Genomic DNA, 22,358 nt, shown 5'->3' with positions numbered 1-22,358 from the left:
TCTTTTTTGTAGGGCCACATCAGCCGTGACTGCCCGCAGCCCCAGAGGAGGGCTTGCTACACCTGCGGTTCCGAGGGGTAAGTCCATATCGTCCACCACCGCCCCCCGTCGTAGCTTTGGATCTAACCTTACCTTTACACAGACACATCTCTCGTGACTGCCCCGGCGCCGGCGCTGCCGCCGCCACCGAGGGTGCTTAAACCTCCTATACCAACTCTCGCGGGTGTGTGTTGAAGATGGTGTCGTGGTCGTGGTCGTGGTGTTGGTGTTGATGTTGGTGTCGTTCCCCCCAAAATGATTGTCGTCGTCGCACATATACATACATATCGCTGCTGCCGTTCCGTTGTACGATTCTCATACAGTAACCCGCCCGCTTGCATCCTTTCTCTGTTTTTTGCCTGCTCTCCTTTTCTTGTCATTGCCTGTGCCAGTGTCAGTGTCGCGACTCAACAATATGATCAAAGTCTTCTTTGCTCGCTCCACTTTTACTCTGGCAGGAATCTCGTGTGAGTAGTCAACTGACGATAAAGGTTCGCCGTTGTAGTAGTGAACAGTCGTGAGTGTTGGTACGCCCGTTTGAAAGGCCAAAACGGAGAGGACAAGGAAAGTGTGTCAATCCGGGAGCCAGTCTATCGGCTCACGAAAGAGCCAAGGAGATGGCTCGACGCGCTTCCGTCTCGTGCGTCTGCTGTTCGATTTCTGGCTTTTACACCCAGTCTTCTCAGCATCTGGTCGTTAAAGCCTTAAGCTTTCTACAAAAGAGACCACATAATTAACACTTCCTCCCGAAATGCTTCGCAACGCAGTATCCCGATTTATTCTCCTCCCAACCCGCCAAACCGTCCCCGCATCCGCTTCATGGTCCTCGTCTTTCTTCCTCACTGGCACCAGGCTCGTATCCACACACGCAACCGCACCCTCGAACGAAATATACCCAAGTGCCACCAGCACCAGCACTAGCACCCCTCCCTTCGATCCAAGCTCAAGCGCGAACCCAGTTACAGGCACCGTAACATCATCTCTCAATGCTACCGACTCCGACTCGAAGGGACGAGGAACACGGAGAGAGAAAGTATTCCGCCCGAAACGCGTCAAGTGTTTCTTGTGTAATCAGAGGGGCCACGTCGCGAAGTTCTGTCCGACTGCTGCTGAGGTCGTTGCCGCTACTGCTGGGGGCGAAGTAGAAGGGCAAGGGGAAGGGGCAGGGGAAGGGAAGGAGGTGGCTGAGGTGCCGGAAGTGTGTTTTAATTGCGGGCAGAAGGGGGTGAGTGTCTTTTTGTTGGAATCTTTGTTTTCGTGTGGTGGACAGGAGGTCACCTAAGTTATGTGTTGACTGATCTTTTTCATATACTTAGCACGTCAAGAGTGATTGTCCAGAACCCAAAAGATGCTGGCACTGTGGCTCGACAGGGTGCGTCCTCCCTTCTCCTGCTCCTCTCTCGTCACAGTCCGGCTGACAGATGTTTTTATCTCTATCTGTCTTGTTTGGCTCGATCCATGCAATATGGAAATTGTATCTTTGATGTCCTCAATCCATACAGACATGTAGCGTCTGCATGCACTCAGCCTCCGACATCCGAATCCTCCCCGCCTTCGGCCTTGAACTGGCGAAAATGGTCGTAGTGTCATATGTACAAATGGAGGACACGGACGAGCAGAACATGTCTATGATACGGATGCATACGTGTTCGCGTTGACAAGCGTGTAGGTGTAGACGGGTGAACTACACAATCCCGAGGCATGAGAGTTGTGTGGAGACTATCATATCAGCAGAGTAAGGCGTAGGGCCCTGTCGATTTAATTCGTACTAATTCCAGTCTATTGTTATGTCAATGCAGTTGTGTAACTTCCCTGCTCCACCTTTACTGACATGTCTTCCCATCCATGTTATAGAACGTCCACCGAAAAAAATATCAACCTTTTCGAAAAGCTCGAGAAGCTCGATAAGTACACAATGACCTATGTCTGGTGCGCTTGGGATAGAGCTCTGCGCTTTTTGTCCATCTTGGTGGCTGTTTGGCGACGTCTGCGGAATCGTCTTGCCTAGTCCTTCAGTTTCGATGGTCGCCCGCCACAAAACTCCTCCGCCAGCGCCAGTGCTCGAACCTAAATCTTGGAGGCCGGTTGGCCACGCTCGCGGAGGAATACTTATGATCCACTATAACAGGAGCCATTCCGCGGCAGGAATGAGCAGCAGGTGGTTAGCGTGAACGTAGCGTAAGGGTTTATGAGCACGAAGTCGGCCGTCAAGAGTATCTCGGGGAGCGGCGACATGGACCTTCTCATGGACACTGCGGATGGCTCGCTCAAGTTGGGCAGTTTGGTGGGCCTTTTTAGCTCGCCATGAGAACATTACATGGAGGACTTGTGCTCCTCATTGCCGCTAACATCCCGTAGGTGTTCGCCTGCATCCCATGGGCCACAGTGCCACAGCATGCTGTCGTTGTGGCGCCGTTAGAGCTCGAAATGCTTTGCTCGGCTTCCTGAATTGCTCACGCTCTGCAGAAACGACAAGTCTTTTTCTTGTTGGTTTGTATCATATGGCCATATCTATTTTTCCAACGTCTACATGTATGATGTGTGAGGTGGTGGTCCTTTAAAGCGAGTGTGGCGCCCTGACGAATAGACGCCGAAAGTATTACTTACCAAATGTCCTCGTGCATTGTAAATCCACCGTTGGTTCGCACACCCTTCTTATCTATATCGATGTTTCTGGGCCATGGAACCCCCTCTTCATCGCCTCAGACTCGCAGGGAGTCCCGGGCAACATCAAGCCATCAAACACCTGACCACTGACGGTCACTGCCAACAAATATCCATAAAGAAGTTGCTGTGTGGAAAGTACAACATGCTCCATGCTAGGAGGCTGTGGGCGCTTTGATACTGCTTCTTTCTCTTCTACAGTCACTGCTCTCGCATTTCCAACCCTTGACCTTCTGCTCTATCAAGTGCAAGAGCGTGCTTGGGGTCAGGAATCGCTATGCCTTCCACTTTTCAGTTGGTACGTTCTTCCTCATTTCCTGCGTTTCTCTGTACTTACCTTGCATCTTTCCCCTATGATACAGACATGGGGCAAGCCAAGGATGGCGACGCGCATCTCAATGACCGTAACATTGACCCTGGTTATCGCGATCGTACTCCGACCCGTTCAAGCACAAGCACCTGTGAACGACATCGTCTCTTGGCCATCTGGTGTCCTGCTCCTCGCGAGCGTGCTTTATGCTGCTCTGGGCACGGTTCCAGAGCGGCTATGGGAGATGGATCCATCGATAGGATGGTTCCTCTGGTCAGGTCTTCCAAAAATATCCATTCCGACCATGCAACGCGTAAACTGGGTCTCCAAAGCCTGTCACTTCGTCCCAGGCATACGCACTGCGTATGGCAAATCCAATTTCTGGATCCGTGCTGAGGAAGTGTCCGATTTGGCTCGTGCTGAAGCACTTCGAAAAACGCTGGCCGTTGTTCATCCCGTCGTACACGGCCCGTCAGAAGACCCAATTGACGATACCCTCTGGAGAGTGACCTCAATTGGACTTGTCACCCCTGCGCCCATCGTCCCCCTCTCCCCATCGATCAAACCTGTAACTCATCAGTCTCCCTCCGCTAGGGACTTCCTCCTCTTCGCCGCCGCTGACTACCACGTCTTTCGTAATTGGGAGGTCCGAATCATGTCCCACAATATCGTCGTGTTCTCAACGAAATCTATGCCCGCGAGCTCCATCGTTGACGTGGACACCGAGGAAGTGGCGTTATATGTTGTAGCCGCTCACATGGTTCGACGACCGCACTCACAGAGCCCCATTCGTGCGCTCGCTCAACATCATGGAGATGAAGAGCTGGACCCATGGACCCTTTCTCTTGACAACGTCGACATGGAAGCTCCGGCTTGCTCCATCGACTTTCATTCGTACTCGCCCGAGGCATCCAAAGCCTCCGCGTCACTACGTGAGCTCGCTGGCGCATACTACCGGGTCGTGCAATACATCAGACGCTCTACCGGTACGCCGGAATGGCCCATCACAGGCGAACTTGCCACCATAAGCGTCGGGCAAACGCTCTGGATTTCATTCCTTGGTGGCGCTCTCCTCGATCATGGGCGACTCACAATCCAGAACTTACCAGGACGACGGGGGATGAGAAACGTGTCGGCGGACGAAGGGTACCTGAATCGTATAGAGGCAGTACTGCAAGCCATTGAACCATACGCGAACAAACCCGAATTCTTCGACCTTGTATTTAGTGGCGGGTCGAACAGACGAGCCTCGTACCCCTTCCTCATCGCTGGCCTGGTCGGGCAGGTCATCATCTGCTACTTCCTCTCCGTCGGTACCTCAGCCGGCGTATGGACCAGCGTCGCACTCGCCAACTCTCTCTACGTCGGCCGTCTCACCGACCTACATAGCGTCTTCAACGGCAAGACCGCAGATACTGAAGAGCCAGGCTTGAAAATGTACCTCCCAGGTTCGCCATCCAAAGAACTCATGGTCATAGCCACCTTCAACCGATCCACCCCACGTCAGGGCACCCTCCGTCCTGGTGTGCTCCTCAACGCCTTCGGACTCGTCGCAGCCGTCTTCGGTGCGATATTCCAGTCCCAAACCCGCACCGCGCTCGACTTCAGTTCCTTCACGGCCACGCCAGACTGGGTGGTCTACACCTCCGCCGCACTCGCCGTCGGCACCTCTTTGCTCATCCTCACGACGATCGTCCTACAGCAGACCTCCGAACAAACCTGGAACGATGGTAGCGAGATGCCGACGAGATGGATGATCTATTCGACGTTACCAGTTTCGTGCGTGATGTCCGGTCTGGCCGTGTTTTTCATGAGGTGCAAGATAACGAGGTTCTGGCCGGTCCTCGATGCGTTGACGTTCCTCTCGGGCGTGCCATTGGGGATGTTGGAAAATGGGAGGATATTTGCGGCGGACGCGAATATGCTGCACCTCGTGTTGCTGAACCGGTGGATCATGGGCGCGGTGGCGAGCTCTGTGGGGAGCAACGAGGGAAATACACTGGGTGTTTGTTTTTGAAGGTCTCTTTCTTGTTCTTTTCTTCTGGGGGATTGAGAAGGCCGGGCCTGACGACTGATTCACGGAGAAGCAATCAGAAAGATGTTTATCGTGTCCGATCCAATAGATATGTTACTGTAAGTAGTGAGTGCGATGCGAATCAACGACGCCATGTCAGTATTCAGTAGTGCAAGACAGCAAGTATACTGTACGTTATCCCCGATAGGTAGGTAGCTGAATGAGTACTTGGTTGTAAATGTAAGTCTGTCTGGAAGAGGGAGGAAGGGAGGTATATCGGTTAGGAGTGAGGATAGATATAGCTAGGGGTAGAGTTAGAGAGAGAGCAAGACGAGCAACGGGAAAATTGGTAAGGAGAGGGATGGGTGAGGTTGTAAGAGAGGCCAACACGCCAACTGTAGCGTATCAGAAGATAGAGAGGAACAAAACAAAGATCAAGCATCAAGACGTGAGTGAGACCAACCAGAAAAAAGCCGGTAAAAGAGGAACAAAATCGAGTAGTCATGAGATGAAAATGAAAGAGCGCACGGTAGACGGGAAAGATTCAGAACGATGACTAGCTTGACAGCATTAGTCTGCAGATACAAGAACAAAGCTGATGAAACACGAAAGAAAACCAAGATTCAGCAATTCTACTTTAAGGCAGACCTCACAAGAGATCCGTGGGCCCCTTGTCCGGCTGCGATAGCTTCAACCACGGCACCGACGTCGACTGACTAGTCCTTCCGGACACCTCCTCGTCCACATACCCCAGATCCGTGGAAGCCTTGTGGTGAGCACCCCTCCCTGTAGGCATTGTGGTTGACCTGAAAACACCAGTTGCGGGAGCAGAGGCAGGGACCTCGTAAGACAAAGAGGGTCTCGTGGGTAACTCCTGCGGCACAGATGGGAATTCGTTGAAGATGTCCCGGTCGAATTCGAAGGAAGCGGTATTGTTGGGCGAGGAGGCGGCTGAAGAGGCGGAGAGGGACATCATCGACATAGAGCGAGATGGTGAAGAAGGTGCAAGAGAGGCGGTGGCACCCGAGGTCTTGATAGACCCTGGGCTATGCGAATAGTTGCGGTCGTTGGCAACGGCGGCGGAGTGGCGAACAGGAGTGCCATGTGACACTTCGAGAGTATTGGCAGAGGTCTGTTCTGCTACAGGAAACCAGGGACGGTCAGCATCAGAATGATAAGATGACAAGAAGAAGATGGGGGCGCATACCATTATCCTGACCACGCTTCCCTCTCCCGCCCTTACCCAACAACCTGTCCGCAAACGTCGCTGCCCTCTGCACTCCTTTCCTAGGACCCGACTTGAAACTCCCACCGAGCGAAGCCATCCCCAAACTCAACCCATTCGTACTCTTCCCACTCTTCACGCTCCTGATCGATTTCGTACTACTACCTGTCGCCGGTCTCCCATGACTATGACTGGAAATCGACCCCTGACTCTGACTCTGCGACCGGTCCCTCGAGAACGTAAAACTCGACGGCCCACCACCCATGCCCAACTCAAAAGTCGGCGAAGGCGGCGTGGCCACGACGATCGAATCCTCCGAAGACATATCCTCGCTCATGCTCGCGACGCTATTCCTCGGATATGTACCGGTCTTCAGCGCGCTCCTCAAGCTCTGGAACCTCCGAGTCGCCCCGCCCTTGGGCGGAGGAGTAGGCGGAACGGCGCTCTCGTCGCTCGCACCACCGTTACTGTATTGCAACGAGAGCGCGGGCGTGCTGGAGAGCCTTTGTTTCTGTCCAAGCGTCCCGTTGGAATCTCCACGTCCACGCCTGGGTGCTTGGCTATCGGAGCTGAACCTCGAGAGCTCAATCGCGGACTTGCTCGTCCCACTACCGCCATAAACCAGCCCGGACGCGAAATCGTCGCTGCCACCAAAGTCGGGCTCGAAAAAGTCGCCTTGCATCAACCTTTGCTCCAGGATGGCCGACTCCCTCAACAACGCCTGCAGCTCGCTCGCGTTCGGCGTGGCCGGGGGTTCGACGACGGTGGGAACGGTATTAGCGTTCGTGGTGGCGGCGGTGGTGTTGTTGAGATGCTTGAAGTTGCGTTTGGAGCGGATGGCGTGACCGTTGTCGGACGTGCTCTTAGTGCGGTTGGGAGCACTGCTTGACTTAGCTGCGGCGGCAGTGGTCGTCGTCGTAGAGGGCTCCGTAGTCTTACGATGAACGACGGCGGAGAAACTCTTGGGGCCTGTAGTTGGCGTGAACGGCATGTCCTCCATAACTTGCTTGGCCGAACGAGACTTCGCTATGGGTGTCGATGGGGATGTGATTGCGTCCGAGGAAGACGTCGAAGTCGAGGTCTCCCGAGAATGGAAGTTGTACTGGGAATCGACGCCGGCAGAGGAGGAGCTCGACGACATAGAAGAAGTGCGAGGAGGCGGGATGATGGTACGAGTAGCCGTCGTCTTCGATCTTTCGGGCTCTGAGACAGATGCAGCCGCAGTTGGAGCAGAGCGGAGCCTGAATGTAGCTGCAGTCGCCGTGGTAGGCGTGTCCGGTAATTGACCTTGTGATTGAGCAACCGACGAGGAAGAAGAAATGGTGATGAACTGAGCCTCAGATTCGTCGTCTTGAGAATCGCGAGCGGGAGGTGGAATAGCCATGTCGGGCGTTGCGAGAGTGGAAACGCTAGCGGGTGTGGATGATAGTTCGGGTTGAGAGGTTGTGGACTGGACGGACAGATCCTGTCCTGAAGGCTTCACGCCCTCCGTGGGAAGGTCGATCCCGTCTGTCGACTTCTGATTGATCTCGTCAGGAGATGCGGCAGCGGCAGTGGGCGACGACAGCCGAAGCGTCGAGCTCGAGCCAGACCGTTCGTCCTTCACGGGCTCAGGCGAAGACGACAATGACGGCGACGAAGATTTCGATGGGGATGACGGTGGTGGTGGCGACAGAGGTGAAACGGGCTGTACGACCTCAGGTGATGCATTGGAAGGGAATGAAACAGAGTTTTCATCCGGTGGAGGTGTCGGGAGTGACGAAGTCTGCGAAGGAGACGATTTGACGACGGACTCCTGCGCATAGCCATCTTCGCCTTCGGGCGACGTAACGACCACCGGCGACGGGTCAAAGTTCCCAGTTTCAGATCCCATCGCTATCGCTTTCTCCAACTCTTCCGCTACACCCCTCCCAGCCGAAGTTGGCGTGTCTTCCATAAGGGTATGCAACGGCAAATCCTGCCCAATGACCAAATTATCCATCCCTCCACTAGCACTGATAGGAGAACGAGGCCCGTCTGGCGAAGAGAATCCTCCGTCCGACATCGACATCGTCCTCCCCCTCGTTGGCGTCGGCGGGATCTGCGTCATGAAATCCATCACATCATACTGCCCTATGATATCAATCACGCTCCTCCTATTATTGCTTCTCCACGCCGGCGCAGACTTTGTCGAAGCCCCCGTATAATCCGGCGTCAGAGGCGCGAGATCGTCCCCTCCCGACCCTAGTCCCAACCCGCTTCCCAGTTCCGGAATATTACCGGTGCTGTGACTAGTAACAGCTCCGTCCGGTATTCCAGCTAGTGAAAGACTCGAGGAGTATCGTTTCCGGGCCTGTGGTCTTCCACCCGCACCCGCACCCGCACCCTCTTCGGAATTCGAGGTAGGAGCGGTAACGGCCCTGTTCTGCGTGGCTAGATTTTGCGGTACGAAGCCAAGATGGCCTTTCCCTAGCGCAGACACCCTATTCCCATACAACTCCCTATTTCTCGTCGCTCTCCCGCCTTCTTCAGGTGGAGGCGCGCCGATGCCGAACGAACCACGCGGAATGGGTGTACCGCCCTTCTCCTCGAATTTAGCGATCTTATCGCGGAGGTTATTTCGTGGAGGACCAGAGCCGGCGGGGCCAGTTAGTTGGGGCTTCAGAGGGGCGATGGTGGAGGAGGATGCGGAGGTGGAGGTTGAGGTTCCATCTTTGCGTTGTTGGAGAGCTGCTATGCGGTCTTTGAGGGCAACCTGTGGTTGGCCCCGAGAAGTAGACCTGTGGTAGAGAAAGTGTTAGAAACGCTTCCAATGATTTTTAATGAATTGGAATATGATATGGTGAGTGGAATGTAGGTCTTGGCACGGGAAGTAATGAATTGGTCGTTCATCCCCGGCTACGTCGGTCTTATGGAGTACAAAGCCCGCAGTCTCGACATGCCACGTAAAATGGGTACGAATACTCGTCGCGAGTCGTACTCCACCCAGCGAGTAGTGAAGATCATTGACTTTGGTCGGAGGGCAGCAGAGGATTCGCCAACTGTCTCATGCCTCACTTCGTGTGTGACTGACCAGACAGAGTAATAAGCTCAGCCTCCACAGAGTACACGGAGCTCACACGCTCATGATCCTCGTTCGTGGTCCAGGGAAACTGACCGCGTCTCCCATGACCTCAGGCTATCCCTGCCCCGTATACTCCAAGGATAGAAAACGAAACAGGAGAGGGAACGCACATTGAGAGCCTACTTCAAAATTAAGGTTGACGAAACAGAAAAAGAGCGACCAGCGTCTCGTTGTCTTATACCCTCCCTCTAAAACAAATGGTGCGGGCAAACTTCGACGGTAATGACGTCCTTCCTAACAAAAGTAACCGCGACTCGGGCGCGACTTGGCTGCGTCTCGTGCCGACCAAGAAAATCGAAAACAATAGAGAGCGTAGGGTGTTCAAAAACGAGGGTGAGACTGTCGCGAAGAGCGCCGTGGAAGTCAATGTGCAGCTAGTCGTGTGCGACGACGAAGAAAGTGGTGGTGGTGTGGGAGATAAGTTCGGTGGTGGCTGGGGGGCCTGGTGAAGGGGATGAGCGAGCGACGTCGACGACGGCCAACTCGACGCGGAAGCTATCTCGTTTCGCGTGCCCGCACGTGGCGAATTACATGACGGGATCACCATATCCGGCCTCGACTACGTTCATCTTTTCCGCCCCCTTCAAGCTTCAGGACGATGATGAACACGCAACTTTCATCAGTTTTGTTCATATCATGAACTAGATCGCCAAAGCAAAGATTCCATACAGGCACAGACTGACCCAAGGGGAAAGAGATTAAAAAAAGAAAAGAGTAGGCCATCAAATCATGGACTATCCTTCCCTGCCTCAGCAACCCCCTTCGATGCCCAATATGCTCTCTTCCTGTTGATCTTCACCGGGCCCTTCCCAGCCTCAGCCGTTTTCTTTTCATACTGCATCTCTTCATCAGCCAGACTATCGCTCGTGCTTCCACTGTCGCTCTCAGCTTCCCCACGGCGCTCGTCCTCTCCCGTGTGCACAACCAACATCGCCTCGTCTTCCGAGCTCTCGTCTTCGTCCTCGTCGTCTGAACCGTCCTCGTCAGACGTGAACACATCGTGCACGTCCTGACTAATGGCCGTCCTTCTCCTCTTCTTCGGCGGAATCCCATACCTACTCTCCTCTTCCTCCTCGTCCTCTGCATCACCCTTCTCCTCCATCTCATCCTCCTCCTCCTCCACCACCATCACTTCTTGCTTTTTTGCCACACTCTGCCTCCTTGTAGGGCCCGGCTCGTCTTCTCGTTTTCTTTTCTTCCCGTGCGTATCGCCTTTGTCCTTCGGTGCAGGCTCGACGGTCTGTGAAGACGACGCCAGAGGTGTCCTGCTGGATTCCGGTTCGTCCGAGAGATCATGTAGGACGACGCCCGCTCGTGGCTGGACGTTAAGAAGCCTATGCAGCGTTCTCTTCTCATATAGCTCTTGCACCAACTTGCGTCGGTTGATCGTCTGTGCCACGCCATCAGCCATCAGTCACGCACCCACATGACACGAAAACACGAGAGACAGAAGGCAAACAAAGGGGTGGGGAGGAGAAAGACATACCTCCTGAGTGACGCCCAACACGCTCGACAAGATACTCATATCCGCTGGATCTTCGTATCCCCTCAAGTTGACAGCCCGCCCCGACCTTCGTGCAGAAAGGACGGTAGCATGCTGATGCGCAGCCGCCGTCATGATACTCAGTGCGCCCGCAAACGTCTGCCTCACCCGTCCGATATTGAATGATCCCTTCGATATATCGTTACCTAGTAAATCCAACAACAAATGAGGAAAAAAGGGCCACCACCATCTAACAGTCAGCATGTCGCAATTTCCACACAGATCAAGAACACTCACTCGGGTCCGCCGGATCCTCAATACTCAACAACCCCGCCTTATTCCCCCAATCCGCCCACCCCCTCTCCCTCTTCGAATAATAAGTCCCCCCATCCCTAACCGAGATCCCAACCTCCTCATAATTAAAATACATCCCATAAAGCTCGAAGAACTCCATACACAACACGCCCAAGTTCTTCGACGGGTCGATCTCGCCCCGCCGGATCTTGGGGTGCAGTTGGAGGAAGGAGACGCAGAGGCAGATGATGGCGTAGGAGCCAAGTCCGCCTGTGAAGACTTCGTTCATGGACCGTTGAGAGAGGAAGGCTTTGGTGATCATGACGAGGGCGCGGAGGGCCGAGCTTGGGTTGCTCGCGGCGGTAATCGAGTTAGTGGGGGCGTTGGAGTCGGGGCCTGAGGTTGTGGTGGTTGTGGTGGCTGTAGGGTTTGAGATACCGGAGAGGGAGGCAGAGTTGAGGAAGTTGTTCACGATATTGATGGCCTCGACACCATTGGACATATTGATTGAGATATCGACCGCAAATCGGCCGAAGGTCGTTACGAACTTGACGATGGGGACTTTCGCCTTCGCGATCACGCTCACGCGGTCCGTTATACCTGCTGTCCGAAGGGTGTTTGCGACGGCGTGGAGGACCGTGACACGGTCGGAGTAGGCCATAGATTTCGAAATGATCACTAGGTCGATGTCACTACAGGGCACACGGTTACATAGAGTCAGATCTGGGATGAGAAGACGCTGCTGCGCGACGGAGGGAAGTAAAAGGACGAACCCGAGAGGAAGATATAGTTTGGTCTCGTAGCTACCGAACGACCTGACTTTTGCATCGGGGAATTTACTCGATATGCATCGTTGGATCTGCAGCACGACCAGCGACCGGATCTCATCCTCCACCGGGGTTGGAGAAATATATCTCACGAATGCATCAACTTCTCTATGCAACCTACAATATCAACCCACTCGTATCAGCATCTCAATGTAAGACAGGCAACAAAAAACAGGGAGATGAAACATAGATGGACGTACAGCTGGGCCACATTTGTGCACCCTTCCCAATCCACGTCCGCAAGCCAAGGCGCCTTCCTGCTCGCAGCATCCATTCGCTCCTTCTTGGTCATATACCCATCGTTTGGATCGAACCTCGCCCTCCTGTTTCTATCCCTATCCCTATCCCTGTCGTCATCGCGATCCCAAGACGCCTTTTTACCCGTGTCCCTATCCTGATCACGATCCCAAGACGCCTTTTTACCCGCGTCCCAATCTCTCTCCTTGCCCTGCCCTCTGCCTCTGTCTTTATTCTTGTCTCTATCTTTACCCCGTTCCCGTTCTGTATCCCGCTCCGTATATTTCTTCAGATCCCCAATACCCAACAGGCTCTGATCGTACCGTGTGCCATTTGACCTTGAAGGATCCTCGTTCACCTTCTCATCCTTCCTATTCTTCCCATCCTGCGCATCCTGCTCATCCTCGCTTCCAAATGTTAATGGAATGAAATCATCTCCCAGCTGCGCCTCCTCCAGTGTCTTTGCCATCCCCTTATTCCTCCCCGAACCCTCGCCGTTCGCGTTCCCAAGTGGCGCACTAACAACCTGGATCTCATTTCCATCTCTATCAATCTCCACAACCTCGCCTTCCTCCTCTTCCCCTTCTACTCTCCCACCCTCCTTCCCATTCCTCTTCCTCTCCTCCTTCTCCTTCCTCCGTCTCTTCCTCTCACCTCTTGATCGTTTAATCTCAGCCTCTCCCTCTGCCAACTTCGCAGCCGCCTCAACCTTCTTCGCCTCCGCTCTCTCTTGTTTCCGCTCTGCCCTCCTCGCCTTCTTCGCGCGCGTCCTCTCTGTCTCTTTATCCAGAGCCTCTGTATCTGCAGTAGTAGTAGCAGGTCCGGGTGTAGGAGGGGATGAAGTGGAAGAGTTTCCCGAAGCCTTACGCTTTCGGCTCGAAGATGAATTGGAGGTCTGTTGTGCATTCATATTGGAAGTAGAGGTAGGAGCAGAGGTAGAGGTAGAAGCGGAGAAATTCAAAGCAGAAGCAGAAGCGCTGTTCGAGCCATTCAGAGCAGCATTTGACGTCGAGGCAGTAACAGAAGCAGATTGAGGTGTTGGTGGTCTCGGGTTTTTAGGTGTAGGAGGTCGTGAGGGTTTTATATTCGAGTTCGAGCTCGAGCTCAAGTTGGCGGCTTGTTTGGGAGTGGGCGGACGTGAGGTTTTGGGAGTTGTGGGTTTTGAGTTGGATGGGGACGCGTTGAGCGTTACCGGAGTCGAGCGAGCCATCCTGTGCCTCAAATCTATATGCTCGAGGAAAGAGACTAGCTCTGAGTCTGAGTGCAAGCTGAGGAAGGAGTGCGTGGTCGGAAGGTAAATCGGTGGCGGGAATGGGAGAAGGAAATATCTCGTTCGGGGCAGCACGTGGCTGTCTTCCGTTGATTGTGGCGTGGCGTGTGTCTCAATTGTCGGGTTGTGGCCCAAATCATGAAGAGGTCTTCCCGTTAGAAGACTAATTGTTACAACCGTCTTACTAGCTCTATGATACAACCTACTATATAAGTGCTAAAGGATTAACTCAAAGGCCCTATGTCCAGCCGCACGGCGTCCCGTCCTCATTCTTCAAGTTTGTCCCTCTCCTTCCTATTATTACCTAAATGCCCATTCTCTTCATCTCTCCTCCCAACTCCTCCACCATCATTTCTCCCTCTTTCTCGGCAGCGATCCCATCCTTAATAGCTGACGATTTAGTCGTCTTAGCCGCCACCTTGGCGGCCTTCCTCGCTGCTTTCTTCCGTTTCCTATTCTCCTCCCTCTTAGCCTTCTTCGCTTGGTTCCTCTCTTTCTTCTTTTCTAGAGCTGCCAGATCTGCAGGAGCAACAGGATATCCAGGCCTTGGTGCGGAATAGGCTTTCCTTCTTCTGTCAGAGTTCGACCTGTGCGTCGGTTGTGCTTTCAGGTTAATATTGGAGGTGGAAACAAAAGTTGAGGTGGAGGGATCCGAAGCTGGAGCAGGAACATCATTCGAGCCATTCAGAGGAGCATTCGACATCGATGTAGAAACAGAAGCAGATCGCGGTGTTGGCAGTCTAGTAGTGTTATGTGGTAGGACAATGAAAGAAGTCAAGGGACAGGGCGCGGCGCGTGGGTGCAGGCCGCGGCTGCCGCGGCCTTCCCCGTTGAACTGTGGCGTGTGTCAGTTGTGGCCCTTTGCCTCCTGCACTACCACCATCACCATCGCGAATCTTCCTGATACTTAGATTCGATGCTGTTTTCAGCTTCACCCGCAGGATCATGTTCCATGATATACTGCGTAGATTCGAGCGGCTCTTATTAGTTGGAAGGCCCTACATGCAACCGCATAGCACGCTCAATGCCAGTGGCGCCAACCTGTGTCCTATCCCTCCCATTTTCTTCCTCCAAACCCTTACTCGTGACCACCTTCCACCCATTCTCATTATATGCTCTAAACTCAAACAACCTTCCTCCGCTCTTCCCCTCCACATCCCCACCGCTACCTTCCCAGATCGCCTTCACATCCCCGGTTCCGTCTTTCAACGCTGCATCCGTGCCAGCCTGAGCATCCCTAACAACGATCTCGATCCCAAACACATCCTCCATATCCTCTTCCAATCCTCCAAAGTCAACCCCAACATGCACCAACCCCTCAATCCCCACAAAACTCGCTAACTCCCTCAAGAACCCCTGATTCTCCTCGCTGGCTATCCATTCCTCGTGCTTCTTCACGCTTTCCCAACCTGAGATCAGATACATCGTATTTTCATTCTTTCCATCCTTCGTATTATCTGAGTTCTCGGACTCGGAGGTAGAAGCGATGTGCTGGAAGTATAGGAGAGGGTGGGAAGAGTAAGCTCCTTGCAGCTGTGCGAGACGGGTGAAGAGTGGGAGGAGGGTGGGCGAGGAGAAGGTGTGGGGTGGTGATTGGGTAAGTTTGAGCGTAGCGAATTCGGTGATAGTCATGTTTGTCTGGTGTGGGGTATGGTGAGTAGAAAGTCTCGTTGACCACTGATCTTATATACCACTATATGGAAACGAACGCGTAAGTGCAAGGTAACGCGTCCCAGTAAAAGGGACTTGTATCGCGTGATTATACTGATCCGGTGGAAGGCCAATCAAGTGATCCGACAGATTTTAGGTGTGTATTCTGTAGGTCAACGAGATATAACGGCTTGTTCTACGGGGCATGTCGTTTAACGTCGAATGCTATAGCCCCTGTGGCCCATCGAAAAAATCACATAAGTGCACGAGGGGAATGTTCAAGAGCAGATTCCTGAATAACGGCCCATGTAATAAATTATGCTACACAGTGAATATTCTTCGAGAACATGTCTAGTCCATGTACAGAGCAATGCACAAGAAACCATGCAACCAAACCTCTCACAACACCTCAACAAACCACCCCGCAAGACCAAGACCAACTCCCACCCCACTCCACAGCAAACCACTCTGCGACACCCGAGAAGTCAATGCTCCAGAAGATTCATAACCCTCCAGGCCCGCAATCGTCGAATTCCCCACATAAAACCCTGCCGTCGAACTCGCATTCGGATCCAAAAGCGCAAGCACAATGCCCGGCCCAGGCACAGTAATCACACACCCATCCTCCCCACTGTTCCCACAATCCAGATACTCCGTCGTCTGATCTCCCGTCAAATCTCCATTATCCCCCACCGTCTGTCCCGCCCACGAAATATCCGTCTCCTCATTAACATGCGGCGCGACCAACGACCTCGTCGCGACCGTCGACGTCTCCGTAAGGTTCGAAGGAATAACGAACGTCTTCGCCGTCGTATTCGAATAATTAATAAACACGAACTTACTCAGCCCCGCTTTCGAGCTATCGATCTCGCTCCTCGCCAATCCGTCCGTCGCGACGCTAAAATCCCAAATCGCATACGCCGCGATCGTGCTGCTCGCGTTCGTTTTTGAGTTTTCTACATTCAGGTCCTGGATGACGCTTCCGTTGAGAGACGCGACTTCGGTGAGCATGAGGGCGGCGTAGTAGGTCGAGTAGGTGTACCACCCTGTTTCGGTGGAGTCGCCGGAGGTGGGAGGGTCGAAGAGGTTATAGGTCACGCCGGCTTCGCGGGTGTGAAGGTAGACTGCGGTGAGGTTGGAGGAGACGAAGGAGAGCGCTGCGTCGACTGCCCAGAGTGTTGCGGTGAACTGTTGGAGGTTGGACAAAGATGTCTAAGAAGCAAGATATGTGGGAAACGAACGCAGGGGACGTACCGTTGGTGAGATGGTCGGTGAGCCTCCACAAGAACAGGTATTGAACTCGGTCATGAGGATGGGGACATTTGCTTCCGCTGCTGCGAGAACTCCATCGGAATTCCAGGAGGTATATGAAGGTACTAATCGCCGTTCACCACAAAGGTTCAGTAAGTTACAACTGAAGGTCAAGGAAGACTATGCTGACCAGTGGTATGTGTAAGATATGCTGATATATTGGTATTAGTGTCTGTGGCGCCTGAGCAGAAATTGTCGGGATAGCTGATAAAGACGTCACGCCAGGGTCTTTAAGGGAGAGGCGTGGAGGTGGACGTACTGTTGTAGCCTATTATAGACCAATAAATGTCAGAAAACCGGATAGACTAGCGCTGCGGAAAAGATGTACTCGAGCGGCAAACGTCTGTAAAAATGGAGAAACGCACGTATAATATTTATAATCTAAGCTGCCAAGACCTGCATCTATGACGTCAGTCAGTTCCCTGTGATCCGAACGATCTGTCAGTCAATTGAGGTGAAGTGTAGGAGAAAGGAGAAAGAACTGTACCAGTTGCAACAGATGGTCGGTCCACCAATGGATCCTGATGATCTGAGGTCGCCGTACGTTCCGGTAGTGAGGTTGTCCACCACATAATCGATTTCCGGAAGCTGCAAGCAAGTCAGCAGGAGTCGGTCATCGAACTGGAGCGAAAGAAACCTACGTAGTCGGAAATCTCATATGTCACCCGTTTTCCATGATTCGCATACAAGTCCGGCTCCTACAAACCCACCCGCCACAATCACACAAGCTCGTCAGTTTCAAATCCACTCCACCATACCACTCGATGCCAAGTAGCGCTTCAGAACAAGAAGAACCGCAAAACTCACATTGCCAAGCAACATCGCGTCCAACCTGCTCCCAAGCAGAGCCTCGCTCGCATTAGCCAACAGCAACGCGTTATCATCACCTCCATCCTCCGGCGCCTGCTGCATACTCAACCCCACCAAGAACTGCATCTCTCCGACCTTGTCCGCCATCTCGTTCAGCACCTCGAAGAACACGGGCCCAAACGTGACGGGCTCGTCGTTGTAGTACGACGAATCCGTGATGGTCAGCATGGTATCGGTTTTGTCTGGATCATAGGTGGAGGAGTCCATGGAGTTGCCACCGACGCGGATACGGAGGGGTTGACTGATCCGGGCTCGGAAGTTAGAGAGATAGTTTTGCATCGCGTTTGGGATGGTGGAGTTTGTCTTTCCCCCTGTGAAGGTGAACGAATAAAGCGGGATATTTTCGGTGATGCCAAGTCAGTATGCATGATGCGCGATACAACAGGCCGTGGCGACGTGGGCTGTAAACGCCCGTGTGTGGAGATACAGGGAGAAACATGGGGGAGACTAAACCCCGAGGGACGAAAAATGGCATGTATGGATGGATGGACTGGACTCACATAATGTGTCGAACGAGCTCAATTCCCAACTGATCCCCAGGAAGTTATCTTGCACGACGTTGGCATGTCCGGTGGGCAGCGATGAGGATACGGAAACCGTGACGGTACTCTGAGACGCGACTCCTTCCGAGAACAAGACCGAGGAGATGAACAAGCTCAGAGGAGCAGATAAATACTTCCCCGCATACATCGTGAGCATAGAAACGACGTCCAGAAGAAACCGTCAAACCAGGCTTTCTGTGGGGGAGGTATAACCAGGCGCTAACAGGATCAAACGAACAGACCCGTCGAAAAAAAAAGGCAAGCGCGAGAGTACACACAGGCGAACACTAGTGTTCGGTCTTTATACTGAGACCCTGTGGAAATATATGATCCATGCGATGAGCCCCAAGTTGACGGTCAAGCCGAGTGTGATGCCGGGTACGGAACAGTGGCATAGATAGCAAGCACTGCTGCGGGATCGAAAACGAAGACGAGCATATGTTCTTTCCAATGTATTTGAGCTCGTTTGAGCCATTATGATATGCTGCGCTCGTCGTATTGGGTAGTCCTGTGATCAGTAAGGGTTGAAAACAAAAAGCGCTTTACTCGCGAAGTGGGGATAAGTCCTTTACCAGAGCGGGGTAAGAGACAGGGAGCGGCCAAGTGGCCTCCGTTGGGCTAAATTATCGAAGTCCTCGTTTTCTCAAATGATCCAGAGTAGAGCTCCAACATCAGCAGGGTACTTGGCTGAGCTTGTGTACTCGCAAAGTGCTGTCGATGATAGCTCGGAAGAAGAGACCCGGAGACGAGCGCCGTGAGTGCCACGTCAGTAGTAATCAGTATCCCTTATCACTTCCACAAGAATCTGACATCAATCCTACCTTTGGCCTACCTTGGACTACTCACTCTCGAAAAAATCATGGTCACGGTCTTTGGCAAGATGGTCAAAACTAGGTTGGGCCTTGAACGTCGGACATTGAATGTCGCGACACTGTTGAACGTGCTTTCGAGTCATCCTGGCTGCCGATCGCAACACGGTCGTAACCACGTTCGAGGTTCTTTCTCCTTCGTGGCGAGCCACATTCCTGTCCGCCGTCTTGACATTGAAGTTCCCCGCACGGTTTGGGGAAACCACGTCCTTGTCCTGCCTAAACTTGTTACCGCAAGGTAATCTTGCCCAGAAACGCGACATATCTTCATTCTGCTCATCGATACCCTCGTATTTCCACTCACGGTCCGACACTTTCTCAAGCTTTCGGCCTGTCTCCCATGTTCCATCGAGGATATTCCCACATGCCGACCACTTACGACCACCCATTTGCGCAAGATGTACACCATACCGGACAATCATTGCATGTCGTCCATGCCGGCGAGAAAAAGGCTGTACTGGACGCCACGATGATCCCAGTTACCTCCACCGACAGGCGTACGCTGCTGTCCGGTTGTGCCCTAATTTCCCAAAACAAAACACCATCATTCCCACTCGGTACCTAGAGATGTCTCTTCGCCCTGTCTAGAATCTATTTATGAGGTTTATAAAGTCCCGCTCATGTCGCTATCCCGCGAGACCTTGCTTCTCTGCCCTTCCTCTGCTGCCCTGACAGTGCATGGGTATACCCGCAGAACTTTCTCCGCGCGCATCGAGTGATACCATGTCTATCTCTGCCACTCCCGGGAACTCCTCGCCCTCTCCTGCTCCTACCAACGGCACTGACAGCAACGGAGCCGCCATTCACCCTTTCTCACAAGACCTTCCTGCCATCCGCGCCTCCCAACTTTCTGCCGCCTTCGCCTCCATCTCCGAGCAACTCGCCCAAGCCTCCGACATCTTCGCAGGTTACCAATCCGCGTCATCCTCTGCTCAGAACCTCATTGGTGGAAAGGATAATGGACAATCACAGGCGCATGATGGAGTACAGGAGGGCAGGTTGACGCCGGAGTTGGAGAGCTTGCATGCGAGGTTGGACGCGATTGAGCGAACGCAGTCGGTGTTGTCGAATGATGTAGAGAGCATCAAGGCGCAGATCGAATCCGAACATACGAGGGTGTCGACGCCTATGCCTTCTACTAGTAACGGTGCCAGCACGGCTGCCCTACCCCCGGCCGTGGCTGCGTCGAGCGAGAAAATCGAAGAACTGGAGAAGAAGATGAAAGAGATGGCAGATACTATTAAACTTGAGTTAGTCCTATCTCCAACTCGTTGGAGTAAACTCTCGCACTCTGCGTCACTGATTCACTTACGCCATCACAACTTGGCATCTGCTTACTGTGATATACACAGACAAGATCGCTTGTACGCCCGTCTACACAACGCGACCGCCTCGGTGTCCAAGATGCCGATCATGGCTCCTCCAACGGCGAACGGCAAGCCGTTACCTAATTTCCCTGCGACGAAAGGAGAGTTTGAACATCTTACCAGTTGCGTGACGTTTCATTTTCGCTTCCTTGCCTCGGCAACGTCCCTCAGCATGATATAGACGGCTGTTGACCTTTTCCAACGTGTCGATTATATAGGAGAACGATACGAGGCATTGTTGAAGGCGTATGGGCAGCCTCTTCTGAAGGCGCCTGGGCCTTTGGTCGATGCGAGGAGGCAGGCCCTCAGGGTTTTCATTGGTCTGCCTGCTTGAATGAGGGTTTGGTGACGGACGGAGCATACGGGAGAGCGAGTTATAGTGCATAGACGTCTTCGTTTTTCTTCTGCTTAGTCTTGTGCATGCCACGGGTTCGGGAATGGACATCATTAGATTCATATGCAGCACCTGTTTTATTGTTCTTCTGATCAAATACATCTATAAAGGATCCTTTCATCTACGTTCTAACAAGATTCGTCAACACGAGCTGAACTCACAATGAGAAAGTAAAAGGGCGAGTACCCACTAGAACACGTTCAGAGCGCCTGATAATGATACCCCTTCTCCCTCGATACAGCCTCAAAGTTCAACTTCGCCAACTCTTTCTTTGTTCCAGCGTCCTCCAACCCAGCCTCGATCTTGTCTCCGGGAGCGACGAGGTTAACACCGGAAGGTGTGCCAGTGATGATGAGGTCTCCTTCCTATAAAGAGTGACCATATGAACTCAATCTGTGAAGTCAGGAACCTTGGAGGATTGGAAATTACCTCAAGAGTCATGATGGACGAGACGTGTTCAATAAGACGAGGGATGCGGAAGATCATTTCGCTAGTAACGGCGTTCTGCCTCATCTCGCCATTGACCTGACCAACAGCCAAAAACGAAAGATGTCAACACTACGTCTTGGGGCACACAGGTCAGAAATGAAGGACGCACCTTGATCCAGATGCTGAGGTTGTGTGGATCCGCGACTTCAGACTTCGGAATAAAATCGCTATAACACCATGAAACCGTGAAGTATCAGCAATCATACCACATACGCTATGACAGGAGAACCCGAACGAAAACACGTGAGTGGACGAGGTGAACGTACCCGACAGGGGTAAAGGTGTCGAAACCCTTGTTCGTGGTCCAGGGCAATCCCTTCTTCTTGACTTCCTCCTGGATGTTCCTCGCCGTCATGTCAATCGTCAACGCTATTTGCAGTCACACCCGATTCGAGCCCAAGATCAGACCACAGTCCATACCGAACCCCATAGAGGGTGGAAATTCAACATTCAACATCAGCAATAATGAAGCGAAGCGGAGCTAGCAGACGCACCATATCCCGCAATATACGAATCCGCCTCTTCCTGTGAGATATCCCTACCAGTCTTGCCAATCACGAGCCCCAATTCGACTATACATCAACACCAACATTCAACAAGCAGAATCGCATCCTCAGCTCCCGTTAAATCTGGAGGAGACTGGTGGACGCACTTTCATGGTGGGCAATAACACCCTTCGGAATCTCAATCTTGCCTCCATTCGCAAGATAAGACGTAGTAGGCTTGAGGAAGAAGAAAGGCTCCTTGGGCACAGTGTTGTTCAGCTCCTTGACGTGGTCAACGTAGTTGCGGCCGATGGCCACAATCTGTAATCAGACCAGGGAATTGAGTTCACAGGACGCACGAACGCGGTCGGGTTGACGAATGTAGATATCAGAATGATGAGCGCTGAGCCTAAGATCGAGCGAAACTCACCTTCTTGCCGGTACGAGCGAAAGAGGCGACAGACGACATGGTGGTATCAGACATCTATAAATTTGGGCTCGCCAACTTTGATATATACGGCGAATTTCGAAAGCTTCGGGCCACAGAAAATCCCGTCGAGCTCGGTTGTTCACCCCTCTCGTTCTTTGCTACCATCGTCTTTATATATAGCCACATACGAAGTCCTCGAAGTCGAGATCGTCATGCTCCGCTGACTGACTCTTGGGAACAGGTGACGACTGCGGGGGACAGTGCGATGGTACGGAGGTCAGTCGTCCGTTCTTCCTGTCTCAAAGCGAACGTATCATAGATTGTGAAGAACGTTTCTCCAGCGGAGGCCGGATCGCACGCTCGACGAAGAATCACGATGAAGGTCTACAGAGGTCTACGCAAGGACGTTTCTGATAAGTTGACTGGAAGGGGTCGATGTGGTGGTCAGTTGACAGGAAGCAACCGAGAGCGGTCGGCCGATGTCC

General features: G+C 52.9%; 9 protein-coding genes across 9 annotated transcripts; 3 read left to right on the top strand and 6 right to left on the bottom strand.

Moving 5' to 3' along the window:
- Positions 1–790: 790 nt before the first annotated feature.
- STEHIDRAFT_153492 (uncharacterized protein) lies at positions 791–1,321 on the top strand (the record flags this gene model as incomplete). The annotated part of the gene is made up of 2 exons (XM_007300741.1): positions 791–1,237; positions 1,310–1,321. The coding sequence occupies 2 exons, from the start codon at positions 791–793 to the stop codon at positions 1,319–1,321; spliced, it is 459 nt and encodes a 152-aa protein (XP_007300803.1).
- Positions 1,322–2,846: 1,525 nt separating this feature from the next.
- On the top strand, positions 2,847–5,129 carry STEHIDRAFT_118797 (uncharacterized protein). Its single transcript, XM_007300740.1, has 2 exons — positions 2,847–3,001; positions 3,066–5,129. The coding sequence occupies exons 1-2, from the start codon at positions 2,981–2,983 to the stop codon at positions 5,028–5,030; spliced, it is 1,986 nt and encodes a 661-aa protein (XP_007300802.1). The 5' UTR covers positions 2,847–2,980; the 3' UTR covers positions 5,031–5,129.
- On the bottom strand, positions 5,123–9,790 carry STEHIDRAFT_118796 (uncharacterized protein). Its single transcript, XM_007300739.1, has 3 exons — positions 9,466–9,790; positions 6,235–9,011; positions 5,123–6,167 (listed from the first exon to the last, which is right to left on the bottom strand). Coding segments are annotated over exons 1-3 (3,270 nt in total). The 5' UTR covers positions 9,468–9,790; the 3' UTR covers positions 5,123–5,676.
- A 979-nt stretch (positions 9,791–10,769) lies between these two features.
- STEHIDRAFT_50998 (Nucleotidyltransferase) lies at positions 10,770–12,665 on the bottom strand (the record flags this gene model as incomplete). Its single annotated transcript, XM_007300367.1, has 5 exons — positions 10,770–11,044; positions 11,136–11,824; positions 11,906–12,076; positions 12,160–12,353; positions 12,555–12,665. 5 exons carry the CDS (start codon positions 12,663–12,665, stop codon positions 10,770–10,772), a joined length of 1,440 nt encoding a protein of 479 aa, XP_007300429.1.
- A 1,105-nt stretch (positions 12,666–13,770) lies between these two features.
- STEHIDRAFT_153489 (uncharacterized protein) lies at positions 13,771–14,169 on the bottom strand (the record flags this gene model as incomplete). The annotated part of the gene is made up of 1 exon (XM_007300738.1): positions 13,771–14,169. One exon carries the CDS (start codon positions 14,167–14,169, stop codon positions 13,771–13,773), a length of 399 nt encoding a protein of 132 aa, XP_007300800.1.
- Positions 14,170–14,449: 280 nt separating this feature from the next.
- Positions 14,450–15,098, bottom strand: STEHIDRAFT_166011 (uncharacterized protein; the record flags this gene model as incomplete). The annotated part of the gene is made up of 1 exon (XM_007300737.1): positions 14,450–15,098. The coding sequence occupies one exon, from the start codon at positions 15,096–15,098 to the stop codon at positions 14,451–14,453; it is 648 nt and encodes a 215-aa protein (XP_007300799.1).
- Positions 15,099–15,515: 417 nt separating this feature from the next.
- On the bottom strand, positions 15,516–18,371 carry STEHIDRAFT_166010 (uncharacterized protein; the record flags this gene model as incomplete). The annotated part of the gene is made up of 9 exons (XM_007300736.1): positions 17,798–18,371; positions 17,235–17,608; positions 17,069–17,125; positions 16,915–17,015; positions 16,793–16,849; positions 16,687–16,695; positions 16,558–16,631; positions 16,371–16,492; positions 15,516–16,304 (listed from the first exon to the last, which is right to left on the bottom strand). The coding sequence occupies exons 1-9, from the start codon at positions 17,994–17,996 to the stop codon at positions 15,516–15,518; spliced, it is 1,782 nt and encodes a 593-aa protein (XP_007300798.1). The 5' UTR covers positions 17,997–18,371.
- A 1,060-nt stretch (positions 18,372–19,431) lies between these two features.
- STEHIDRAFT_153486 (uncharacterized protein) lies at positions 19,432–20,409 on the top strand (the record flags this gene model as incomplete). The annotated part of the gene is made up of 3 exons (XM_007300735.1): positions 19,432–19,958; positions 20,061–20,197; positions 20,294–20,409. 3 exons carry the CDS (start codon positions 19,432–19,434, stop codon positions 20,407–20,409), a joined length of 780 nt encoding a protein of 259 aa, XP_007300797.1.
- Positions 20,410–20,669: 260 nt separating this feature from the next.
- On the bottom strand, positions 20,670–21,912 carry STEHIDRAFT_108334 (uncharacterized protein; the record flags this gene model as incomplete). The annotated part of the gene is made up of 7 exons (XM_007300734.1): positions 20,670–20,834; positions 20,899–20,994; positions 21,068–21,125; positions 21,225–21,327; positions 21,453–21,530; positions 21,611–21,764; positions 21,874–21,912. 7 exons carry the CDS (start codon positions 21,910–21,912, stop codon positions 20,670–20,672), a joined length of 693 nt encoding a protein of 230 aa, XP_007300796.1.
- Between the last annotated feature and the right edge of the window lie 446 nt (positions 21,913–22,358).

This window comes from Stereum hirsutum (assembly GCF_000264905.1).
Source record: "Stereum hirsutum FP-91666 SS1 unplaced genomic scaffold STEHIscaffold_3, whole genome shotgun sequence".
Taxonomy (NCBI): Eukaryota; Fungi; Basidiomycota; class Agaricomycetes; order Russulales; family Stereaceae; genus Stereum; species Stereum hirsutum.
Note: the sequence above shows the minus strand (reverse complement) of the source record. Positions and strands in the feature narration are given on the sequence as shown.

Bases quoted from the DNA above. Each gene is read 5' to 3' on its own strand.
- STEHIDRAFT_118797 (XM_007300740.1), top strand. From the start codon at position 2,981: ATGCCTTCCACTTTTCAGTTG. The intron at 3,002-3,065 runs GTACGTTCTTCC...CCTATGATACAG, and splicing joins TGCCTTCCACTTTTCAGTTG to ACATGGGGCAAGCCAAGGAT.
- STEHIDRAFT_118796 (XM_007300739.1), bottom strand. The intron at 6,168-6,234 runs GTATGCGCCCCC...GGTTTCCTGTAG, and splicing joins GAAGCGTGGTCAGGATAATG to CAGAACAGACCTCTGCCAAT.